Source organism: Notechis scutatus, chromosome 1, assembly GCF_049901735.1.
Source record: "Notechis scutatus isolate UNSWTSFEM ecotype Mainland chromosome 1, rNotScu1.2, whole genome shotgun sequence".
Lineage (NCBI taxonomy): Eukaryota > Metazoa > Chordata > Lepidosauria > Squamata > Elapidae > Notechis > Notechis scutatus.
Window position 1 is genome coordinate 163,646,759 of NC_142009.1, and position 12,508 is coordinate 163,659,266.

The following is a 12,508-nucleotide window of genomic DNA, read 5'->3' on the forward strand; positions in this document are numbered from 1 at the left end:
CCCCTCAGTGAAAGACTGGATCGGCCAATTACAAAATACCTGGCCGGACATATGCAAGTTATTTACTAAAGCCAGAAAAGCAGACAAGAATAGAATCGTATCTTCCCACACAATACTTACAGTCACTGAAACCTTCTAAGAAGTTGGGACCTAACTTTGTAGGGCCTTTCCCAATCAAACACATCATTAACCCTGTTATATCTGTTATACCTGCTCAAGTCCCTTTGTAAATTCCACCCCATTTTTCATTGTAGTTTGTTTAAACCTGAGGTGTTCGCTCTCCTGAGGCCAATCCCTCCACCTGTTCCCAAATCATTCATGGTGGAAGGCAAACAACATTTTGAAGTTAAGGAAATATTAGACTCCCATAAATATTGAGGGACCCTTCAATACCTGGTAACATGGATTTTCCCACCGCCCAAAGGGAATGGGTTAATTAACGCCACTTTAGAACACCTAAATTAATCCAATGATTCCATACCCTGATAAACATAAATGATACTAAATGTTGTTTTCCTCTCCTGTTTATTATGTTGCTGCAGGTATAAGGCCTCTTTCTTTTGGAAAGGCAGCATGTCAGGTCCACTTCTGGGATGCTGCCATTCCAATGGAGGAGGGGGAAGGAGACTATCAGAATTGCATTCTTTGTATGCTTTCGCTTTTTTCTGTAATCCCGGGGGATTTAGGGAGGGGAACTATCTTGAAAACAGATGAACTTCCTCCTAACAAGTTCTAGTCTGACACCATGATTGTTGTGCATCGAGGATGAACTGTTATCAAGCTAATGCCTTGGAGTTCTCAAAACACCTATGAGGTACTGCATTGGCTACTGGTGGACTGGTGAAGAAGGGTGGGGTTTGAATTGGGAAAAATAGCTTAACCCTTTGCATGGGAACTTCAGATTCTGCCTAACTTTTCTGCAATCACTTTCTCTCAATAAAAGTTCCTTTTGATAACTATTTGTTTCAAGAGTCATGCTTTCCTGAGGGAGTACCTGGGACAGGCCCTTACATACAAGCTGGATTTGCATTTCTTGTGTCAAGGACTCTAAATTGATGGTACATTTAACTCTTTCCCCCCACCAAGTCTACTTGTTCTTCTCTTACTGGACTATGAAATCATTTAGGTAGGGTAATAAGAAATCCAGGAACTTATAAAAATAGTATTTACTTTTCACTAATAATGTAAGAACATACTTCTAGTTGGAACATCAAGCTAGATTTCTAATGTCAAAAGTTTTTGTTGTGGCGATTTTCAATCTCTACAATGACACTATCGAGTCATGGGTGACTCAGGACTGCATGGTTGCCATGATGACCAAGGACCTGTTATTTATATCCAATATATTTATCAATTCCTGAACAAGTGCTTAATTGACTTTCATCCATGCTTTGTCCTTCCAAAGATTCCAAATCTGCATTCATGGAAATTCTTTAGGTTTCTATGATTTGGGTAGAAAATATGGAAGATTGGAAATTCTAAAAACAATATGGATATTGCGATAAAATTTCAAATATGGGGTTTTTTGGATATCAAATACTTAAAATGTTATGAATATTTTGAACATGGGAGTTTTTAAAACTCATGACAATTGGAAGAAACAAATCAATGTATCCTCCCTACTAAAATATTCTGGCTATCAGAACTGAAGTTTCAGATAGTCTGAATCCTATCCTTTGTGCTCAGAAGGTTCCTTGTTTACTATTGAAGTGGGAAGCACAATCTTTTTTACCTATCTTTCAGGAAAAATCTTTCCAAGAAGTGACAAGACTGACCAAAATAATCATTTTATAATGTGAAGATGGCTGATTATAATTCTTTCTTCTTAAAAAAGCATCCTCAGAGGCATGTGTTCTTCCTCATATATTATTTTTCAGACGTTCTATTTCATGGTCATCTGCATTTTGCATTCTTTGAAAGAAAATATCAGAGGGAGAAAATTCTGACTTTGGGTTTTACAGATTACACTGATAGATCTTTATAGAAATGGCTTGTGTATACTATATGGAAAGGCAAAAAGTTGTGATTTGATGTTAATGCCTTATTTTACTGTAACAGAGTCGGACGTCAATGCTTCTTTTTCTCCCCCCCCCCCATCTTTCCTCACTTCTCTTCTCCCTCCCCCCTTCCCCCTCACTGTTCTTCTATTCACCTTTGTATTTTGTATTTTATAATACTTTATAACTGAATAAAAATGCCAAAAAAGAAAGAAAATAACACAGGGAGAAAATTCTATTGGTCACCTCAAAAGATAATTCATCTGATACAGATTAACAGAATTGGAAGGGACTTCGCAGGTCATATAATCCAACCCCTGCTCAAGCAGGAGACCCTACATCATTTCTGACAAATGGCCCAATCTCTTCTTGAAAGCCTTCAGTGATGAAGCTCCCACAACTTCCGAAGGCAAGTTGTTCCATTGGTTGACTGTTCTCAATGTCAGAAAATTTCTTCTTACTTCTAGGTTGAATCTCTCCTTTATCAGCTTCCATCTATTATTCCTTGTCTGGCAGCTGCACACTGTTGGCTCATTTATTTTATTTAGTGTATGGCAAATACATGGATTTATAGTGGTTCAAATGTTAATGTCCAGTCCACCCAGCCATTCAAGACAGGGTGGTCTATGTTTAAAAAATCAGACACTGAACTCATATGTTGGCTCAAATTTAATTGGTTGTCCACTTAGACTCCAAGATCCCTCTCACAGTTATTGCTAGTAAGCTTGGTTTCACACAGTCTATATTTGCACTTTTGGGTTTTCCTACTTTTCTCAACATTGAACTTCATTTTGTTAGATAGGGCCCAGTGTTCAAGTCTGTCAAGATCCACCTGGATCTTGAGCCTATCATCCAGGGTGGGTGTCAGCAACCCACAGCCCCAGAGCCACAAGCCAGCTCTTTGACCCCTCTCCTGTGGCTCCCTGCCGACCCAATCATGTGACATGTTCTCTGCCCCAAGAAGGCACAGGCCTCTCTGCAGAGCCGCGTGGCTGAAGAGCTCCTAGTATTTTCTCCGGACTGCCCGTGACCGGTTTTTTCGATTGTGTCCTTCACGGGCACCCCTGTGCAGTACAGACTCTCCTGCGCTGCACAACTTGCTACTAACATCACTGTACAGTGGCGGCAGTGGGAGTCACTGTCCCTGCCACCGCCGATGTGATTCTGGCCGAGAACAGTATCCTGCTTGGGTGCGCGCACGCGAGAGAGAGATGAGAGAGAGAAGAGGGGAGAAAAAGAGAAGCAGAGCCAGCCACAAGCAGAGGTGAGGGGCAAAGAGGATCACCTCTCCCTATGATTTCTGCCCATTGTTTGAGATCTGACAGAGTTGGTACTATCTGGCTCCTGTTGCTTCAGCAATGCAACTAGTAGAACTCAGAAAGCAGTATTTATTTATTTAACAAGGAAGGAAGGATGGAAGGAAAGAAGGAAGAGAAAGAGGAGGGATAAAGGAAGGGAGAGAAAGAGAAAAGGGAAGGAGGAAGGAAGGAGAGAAAGAAGGGGGTAGGGAGGAAAGAAGGAAGAGTGAAATGAGAAAATGATGGAGGGAGAGAATGAGAGAGAGGAAAAAGAGAGAAACAATTGAGAGAAGGGGGAGAGAGAGGGAGAGAGAAATGAGAGCTGGAGGGAAAGAGAGAGCAGGAAAAGAGACAGAAATGAGAGAAGGAAAGAGGGAGAAATGAGAGAGGGAGGAAGGAAGGGAGGAAGAGAAGACAAAGTGAGTTACTTACTCTTACCCGATGCAGTTGCTGCTGCCTGGGGTGGCATCACTTGCACTGGTGCCAGTTTAGGTAGAGCAGGTGCGACCCCACCGAAGTAGTTCCATCCATGACTTGGCCTGGGGTGACCTAGGAATCTTGGGTAGCTATCTGTGTTTCTTGGGCTCTTCAACTCCCCCTAACTTGTTGTATCAGGAACAGGGCCTGATTCAGCATGGCTTCCTCTGGGCTTCCCTCTGGGGGGGGCGTGTCTTCCTTCTGCCCCATAGCCCTTGCCCATGTGAGCCTAATGGGCTTCTTGTTGAAGTTCAGCTCCTCTTGCCATTCTGCCTCATCTCAAGCATAGTGCGGTGTAGTGGGGGAACAGACCATAGCTCTACTTTCCTCCAGCTCACTCTCATGGTTGGACATTAGATGCTCGGTCCCCACAGTAGACTACTGTCTCTGGGTTTACCATTAAAGCATTTCTTGCCTAATGTCAAAGTTGCCTCTGTCCATTTCCCAGGAAAGAAAAACCCTTGGCTCCATGGATTCAGAGAAAAGGTACTTTTAATAGGAGCGAACCGAATGCAACAAGTTTCAGGCAAGATCTGACGCAGAAGTGCACAAAGCAGCAAATTGAAACAAACTGTAGAGCCCAAACCCCTTCTAACTAGGCAACCAGAGGGTGTCAAAGCTAGAAGAAATGACCTTGAAGAGATAAGCAAAGCCCAGACCACTGCAATGAAAAATTCTCCACTGACTCTTCTGTCCTTTTCCATGGCAGCAAGCAGCAGGCTAACTGACATTCAACCCCCTGTAACAGCGGCGTTAACCATACAGATAAATTTTATACAATTAAAATCAACAACACATCTTAACAAAGAGAGATTCATTCAGGGTTTGTTGGAATATTTTCTATGAAAGATTTGGAGTTTAGGTGCCTGGACATCTTTAGCATCCACCCATTCGGACTGTGCAGGAAGAAAATGTTTCCAGGCAACAAGATATTGGACCTTCCCTCTACGTTTCCCGGAATCCAGAATTTCTTTAATTTCAAAGTGCTGCTCTCCTTCGATTAGAGTGGGCACAGAAGGGGTGTCAGGTGCAGAGAGAAGGGGTGACAGTTTTAGGTTTCAATAAGCTACAGTGAAATACAGGATGAATATGTTTAAGATTCTTAGGCAACTCCAGTTGCACAGTGACTGGGTTAATTACTTTAACAATTGCGAATGGCCCACATATTTAGGAACAAATTTCTTTGATTGTTGGGTGGACTGTAAGTACTTCATGAAGAGGTAAACTCTTTATCACCTACTTTAAAATATTTTGGCTTCACATGTTTTTTGTCAGCTTGTTTCTTATATGTCTGACATGCCTCCTGCAGTGCCTTACAGACAACTGGCCAAGTGTTCTGCAGTTGGGCTATCCACTCCACTATGACAATGGCATTAAATAATCTGATTTTGGTTGCTGTATTTATAATGAACATGATCCATACTGAACACATCTGTTGGAAGCCAGTAGTTGTTACATTGGAGTAATATGTTTTTTCTATCATTGCAAAGAGTATTTGACATTGTACAAAAGAGAAGGAGGAAATCTCTTGATATTTGTACCCAGGAGACATATCAGGATTGAACAGGAAAAAAACCTACCAATAAAGGAGAATATTTATAGCTGAAATGAAGAGTCCTTGGTACCCTCTGGGCTTGTTTGTTTTCTTGCAGACATTTCATTATCTGTAACATCATCTGTGCTGGTAAGGAGAGGGGTTTGATCTCAGTTTATATTCTAGTACCTTGCCCTGTCAGTATTGGGTGTGTGTGGTGTGTTTGTGTTAAAGATTCTTTGGTTGGGCTGTTTATTGTTGGCTTCTTTGGCACTTTCTTTATTGGGATATTGTTTATATGTTGGTCTGATGTTAATCTTGGAGTTAATCTATGCTGAACTGAGTGCTGATTATTGGTGGAGAGGTGTTTGTGTCTTTTTCTTCCCTTTTTGGCTGTTCCCATTTTGTTCCCTTTGATTGTCTCTTTTGCATATAGATATTGTCAATGTGTCTATTGATGGCTAATTTGTCAGAGTGCCAGGCTTCCAGAAATTCCCTGGCATTTTTGGACTTGGCTTCACCTAGGATGGTCATTTTTTTCTCAATAGAAACCAGTTTAGTTATGGACAAAGAAATGCAGAATTATAGATAGTGAATTGTCCCTAAGACCAAGAATACAAAGGATCCGATGAATCAGAGCAATATAATATCTCAGTTAAAGAAAAATGCATCAAACCATCCTTACCCTATAAATAGTTTTTTAATCACAGAAACAAATTATATTTGAGAATACACAGAATATATTAGAAGAATATAAAAACATAGAAATGGAAGAATTAAAGAAGCTTCTTGAATGAGAAGCAAAATATTTTCAAGAAAAGTCCAGTTGCTTTTGAAAAGCACCTTCTGGACCACCATGATCTGGATGACTGAGAATCTCCATACACAGAAATATAGAAACTATATTTGGCTGTCTAGCTGCTTCTTGAAAACATTCTAGCACTAGTCTTACAGTGTTGATTCAGATTCAGCTTGTTATTAATGATCACACACACATTTTTATCAAATATACTGTTTCCAAAAGATGAATCTTCAATGTCTATGTTTTTCTTCCTACATATAGTACAATACATGTCCTGTTAAAGAACATCTTTTTTTCCTCAATCTAGTCTTCCAAACTGCCCAGATTAGACTGTGAATTTGTTCTGGTGGCACAGTGGTTAGAATGCTAACTCACTATTCACTGTCAGGAGGTTGATTCTGAACGGATCAAGATTGCCTCAGCTTTCCATCCTTCTGAGGTCAGTAAAATGAGCACCCAGATTGTTGGGGGCGATGCTATGCTGACTCTTAAACCACTTAGTCAGGGCTGTAAAGCATTATGAAGCAGTATATAAGTCTAAGTCAGGGATTTCAAACTCAAGGCCCGCGGCTGGGTGCTTAGATCTGGCCCATGGGCCGACCTGGAAACAGCAAAGGATCGGACTGTGGTGCCTCTGCCAGCAAAAACAGAGCGCAGTGTCAGGGTTCCAAGTAACACCTCCAACAGAATTAAAATTCTGAAGCCGTTATCTTCTTCAAAGTATACATTTATTAGAGATGTCATATTGGCACATCTGGGGGAAACCTGAATCTGAAAGCCTCACATTTTCCCCACCCAAAATAAAACCAAAGTTCCTTCCCCTCCATTCACAACTGCATCACATGGTCCAATCAGGTCACTGTCCCAACTTCAGTTAACTCCCAGTCCTGCCTTTCCAGGTGCTGGTGAGATGGCCTTGACTCCCAAGGGAAGGAATGTTGTTATGATTACACATCCTACACTATCTCCACCTCCCCACTCCTATTCCCACAGCTTGCTGTGGCAGCCCTGAAGACACTATCTAAAGATGGCTCCAAGGCTGACACTCAGGAAGACCGCATGTGGCGCTCCCAGGCTCCATTTTCGGCCATGATGGCCTCCAGCAGTTCTCCTGCCAGCAAAACTGAACAGCTGCAGGAGGCCATTGCAGCTGAAAATGGGGCCCATGAGGGCCACGTGTGGCCCTGCCAGGTTCAGTTTTCGCTGGCAGAGGGCTAGCAAAACAGAAATGTTTCCCTTTTCCATTTGAGCATGCAAGAAGGGACAGGAAAGGAGAAAGGGAAAGAGGAAAGACAAAGAAAAGGAAGGAAATGGGAAGAGAGCGAGGAATGAAAAATAAGCAGAGTGGAAGAAAGGAGAATGAAGAGGGAAGGGGAAGGAGGGAAGGTAGGTTATAATGAGAGTGACAGAGAGTCTGTGGGAAGTCCTGCCTTAGCACTTGGCCACCACAGATGCCCCCAACATGAGTGACATCGAGATGGCCACACTCACCCTAGCTATGCCATGCCCCCACCCCCCCAAAGGTCAAACACAACCCTGATGCGGCCTTCAATGAAATCAAGTTTAACATTCCTGTCTAAGTGCTATTGCTGTTGCTATTGTTCTGACTTCCTAGGTTTTGGCCAGACCTCCCCGTTTTCTTATCATTCACAAATTTAATGAACAATCAGTCCCATTATCCAGATCATTATTGTTGAATATTACTGATCCTATGACAAATTCCTGCAACCCACTAGTTCCTGCTTTCCATCTAATGTTGAGCTACTAATCTGAATTGTATTAAAGTTGGCTAGTCAACTGTGAACCCACCTTACTGTAGTGCTATCCAAACCATTTTAAGAGCTTGTCAAGAAAACTTTCTTCAAAATAATAGCAGTGCAATGCTATATCTCAAAATGAGCCTATTTACTTGGGGAAGAAATATTGAGTACTATGTGAGATGGTAAGCAGCACATCAATTTGCCTCACAGAAAATGGTGATAGAGTATTTGCATCAGAATGATTATATTATGAACAGGCAAGCTCTCAAGAAAGAGTTTTTGAGCACATTCTTAAACTCAAAATTCAAAAAAGAACGCTATTTTTATATAAAGTATAATAAACAGTATTCTTTCATATGTAGCACCTTCAATTGTTATGAGATATATTATAATGAAGTTCTATGTTAACTGTAAAAACTACTAGTAATAGTAATATATGTACTGTGATTATCATTTATTTAAATAAAACTTATAAAATATGACAAAAAATCAGCAAGAAATATAAATTAAAGCTACTGCAAAGCTAATCACTAAATAAATATTTTGAGGATTTTCTTGAAGAAACAAGTACCTCAATCACAGAATAGTCTACATTTTTAAAAATTAGTATCAGCTACTATTAAGCCGAACACAAAAACAACAAAGTATGTATAGGTAGGTGATAACATGGTTACCTAACTTAGTTTGGGTAAAATAATATATATAGACTATGACTGTGTGTGTCACTTTAAATGCAGACCATGTATTTTGGGTGCGGTTGTAAAATCACCATAAGAGGGAGCAAGAGAGCTCACTGTTTGCTGGCTTTTACTGGATTGCTGACAATGATGGATTGATGGTGATAACTGCGTGTTTTTTCCCTGCTATTGCTGAACGAAGAAAAGAGGTTTGATTTTCTTCATATCTCTACTGCAAAAAGAGATATATTACTGGACTGATTATTTGTAAGTTTACTGACCTCTTTTTCGACACTGGACTTTGCTAATGAATAATCCCCGGACGGACTGAACTAAGTGTATGATATATGGACTGTTTGACTATGCTATAACTCTTACTGGAATAATAAACTATTTAACTAGCACATTGTATCTGTTTTACTGAGTGTAAACTACAACAACGTTTATCTCACATATTCTGCCTGACTGACTACCGTTGCACGTTCTGCTAGGGTGTATATCCCTAACAGTAGGTGCACAAACTGGGATGTTCCTGTTTTTTAGTACCAAGTTAAAGACACCTATGTCATATCTACTTCTTCCAAGCAGTTACCATTCCATGTATTTATTTCTTTTGCAAAATAGAATCATACAAAAGGATAGAAATGGGCAAAAGGAAAATATATTTGGACGAATTAGATTAGAATCTATAATTTGCAGTGAGAATATTGTGAAAGAAAATATACTTTCTTCCAATTTTGTTAACTCACTGCAAGCAAACAAACAAACAAACAGATAAGAAAATGCAATGCTTTTTCTCTTACCAGAACTTGTAGTATGATTTACTCTGGATGTGTTTAGCAATTCTACAGGCTGATCTCTGCTAGAAAGTTCACCTGAAAAAAGAAAAGAATCCAGCTAATGTTTGCAGTCAATTATGATAAGGTTACTTAGAGTTTGATGTATCAACTGACTGAACAATTAAAAAAGAGCAAAAAGAAAAAAACAATTGTACCTCTTACATTGTATTTTAATCTTCAATTACGTTTAAATTAATTTTTATATGCTATGTTTTATTTGCAATTTATAATTTGCATTTTATCTCTGAAAAACTATGATACTGACAAGAGAAAAATAGATTGAAAATTTTAAAATAAAGATATAGGTAGTCCTCAACATAGGACAATTGAGCTGAGCTGAAAATTTCTGTTGCTAAGTGAAACATTTGCCAAGTGAATTTTACCCATTTTACCACCTTTCTTTCCACTCTTGTTAAATGAATCACTGCAGATATTGTTAGTAACATGATTGTTAAGTGAATCTGGCTTCCCATCGACTCTAATTGTCAGAAGGTTGCAAAAAGGTAATCACACGACCCCAGCACACTGCAACGAGCTTAAATATGAATCAGTTGCCAAGTATCCAAATTTTGATCACCTGACTATGGGGATGCTAGATCCATCTGTAAAATTGGTTATAAATCACTTTTTCAGTGCCGTTGTAAGTTTGAATAGTCACTACATTAACTGTTGTAAGTTGAGGACTACCTGTAGTCATGTTGGAATTATTGATCTGTCATACAGTCAGCCAGATATTCAGATTGGATTTGGCATTTTTATCCACCTATCGAGTCTTTCTCGAGGTCCTGGGATAGGTAGATGTTGATGTTTTATGATGTTAGAAGTAATGTCACATGATGTTATCTGTTCCATGTAAAGCTATCTTTTACAACTGACTGATGGTGAATTTGCAATGTCGATGATGTTGAAGTGATGCTCCATTTGTTTTGGGACTGCACCCAAGGCGCCTATTACTATTAGTACTACCTTTGCTTTCTTTTGCCGGTCATTTCCATTTGCAGGTCTTTGCATTTTATTATCTTGTCCAGTTCTTTCTCTTCTCTTGTCTCCAAATATTGCCATCTCCACTATCCAGACACATTTGTCTTTCTTATTAACACTTACTAAGTCTGGTGTGTTATGCAGCTGGTGTGTGTCTGTTTGAATTCTAAAGTCCCTGTGTCAGTGTCAGTTCTGCCATCTTCAGCATGGTCCCTTGCTGGCATCCTGACATCAAAAGCTGTGGGGAGGGAACAAGTGGGACAAATGGGCAATAAACATGTAAGGGGATATGATGAGATTAGGGAGGGGGGATGATACCTTGACAAAGACCAGAGAGATCCAGAACCAGCTTGTGCCAATCTTCAAGGCTACGGACCCTGAGAATGGAATGTGGATTGCTCCAAACATTTCAGAGGTTCTCAAAACACCTATGCAGCTCTCCATTGGCTGAAGTGATGATCTCTCAAGGAGGGAGAGCTGGGATGAGAGCAAAAAATTGTATACTTTTCCACAGGAATCTTAGTTCTAGCTTGTAGCCAGCAATCTTTAGTAAAAGAACCTATCACTTCACCCAAATGGGGTTTGAGGGTCTTTCTTTCCTAAGGGATCTGATAGGGCAAGTCTAACACCCAGAACACTTTAGCTTCTTCATTTACTATTATTATTATTGTTCTTGTTATCTCTTTTATTCATTAAACATGATACTTAGTCAACTGAACATTTAAAAATGTATTTTTAAATATCACTGACTGGTGCTGATGGTTGATATGGATTGCTGCCAGCATCCTAAGTATCAATCAAGTATCTTCTTAAACTGTACAATGTTCCAAGCAGCACAGTTTTTTTTACAGTTCCCCAGGTGTTATTGCAGGAAGCTGCAATTTCTTGATGTATATTTTAAAATACTTGGACATGGTACCAAGTGCCCCAGTGACAATGGATATTACTGTTACATGTTCTATCCATAAACATGTAATTTCGATGGTCAGGTCACGGTATTTCATGATTTTTTCCAGTTCGCTTTGTTCAACTCTGGTGTCTCCTGCTATAGCGATATCAATAAATTGCACACCGGTTTTCAACCACTGTGACATGTGGTGTTGTGTTCCAAATGATGATCCGTCTGTATTTGAAGATCATCACCTTCTCATTTTCGACAACTTTTTCCACTTTACGTTCCCATGACTTTTCGGTTACAGGTAAGGCATATTTTGTACATAATGACCAGTGGATTAATTTAGCAACTCAGTCATGTCTAACTTTATAATAAGATTGCATTATTTTGCTGCACTCACATACTAAATGTGAAACAGTTTCAATTTTGTCAGTGCAAAGTCGGCAGTTTGGATTGTCAGTGGATTTTTGTATCTTCGCTTTCATGGCATTAGTTTGTAGTGATTATTCTTGAACAGAAATATTAAACCTTCTGTTTCTTTCTTGATGGTTCCCATCAACAACTGTCAAATTATCACATTTTCCTTCAATGTTTTTCAAGTGCTGTCCATGCAAAGATTGGTCTTCCATCCATTTAATCCAGGGGTCTTCAAACTTGACAGCTTTAAGACTTGTAGACTTCAACTCCCAGAATTCCTCCTCCAGTCATGTTAGCTCAGGAATTCTGGGAGTTAAAGTCCACAAGCCTTAAACTTGCCAAGTGTGAAAACCCTTGATTTAATGTAATCCAGCTGTTTTTCCTTATATTCTGCCTTTGTTTCTGTTGTTTTGATAATGTTCTCCGTTTTCATAGCCTACAATTTTTCTCTGCTTTGATTCACATAGTCATCAAACTTAGTTTTTCTTCTTCTACAGTTTGATTGATTTCCCATAGCCCTTTGCCCCCTATTCTTCTTGGCAGGTACAACCTATCAATGTCACTTCATGGATGTAAAGTGTGTTGTTGTTGTTGTTATACTTTTATTCATTAAACATAAAACTCAGTTAACAACATTTAAAAGTGTATCACAAATATCATTGATTGGCACCAATGGTTGATATGGGTTGTTGCCAGCATCCTAGGTATCAACCAAGTATCTTCTTAAGATGTACGATGATGTTTGATTATTATTATTTCAGCAATAATCTACCTTTCTGCCCTTGGAATACCCACAAATAACATAGCTGCTCAGTTGTCTAAACTGTGAGA

The 12,508-nt window shown here is 39.6% G+C and overlaps 1 protein-coding gene across 4 annotated transcripts in view; it reads right to left on the minus strand.

Moving 5' to 3' along the window:
• Positions 1–12,508, minus strand: part of HDAC4 (histone deacetylase 4) — a 200,868-nt gene that overhangs the window by 147,747 nt on the left and 40,613 nt on the right. For all 4 annotated transcript variants that reach the window (XM_087949352.1, XM_087949355.1, XM_087949354.1 and 1 more), the window contains one exon: positions 9,349–9,420. In XM_087949352.1, coding sequence (XP_087805478.1) covers positions 9,349–9,420 — 72 coding nt within the window. The remainder of the gene's footprint in view (positions 1–9,348; positions 9,421–12,508) is intronic.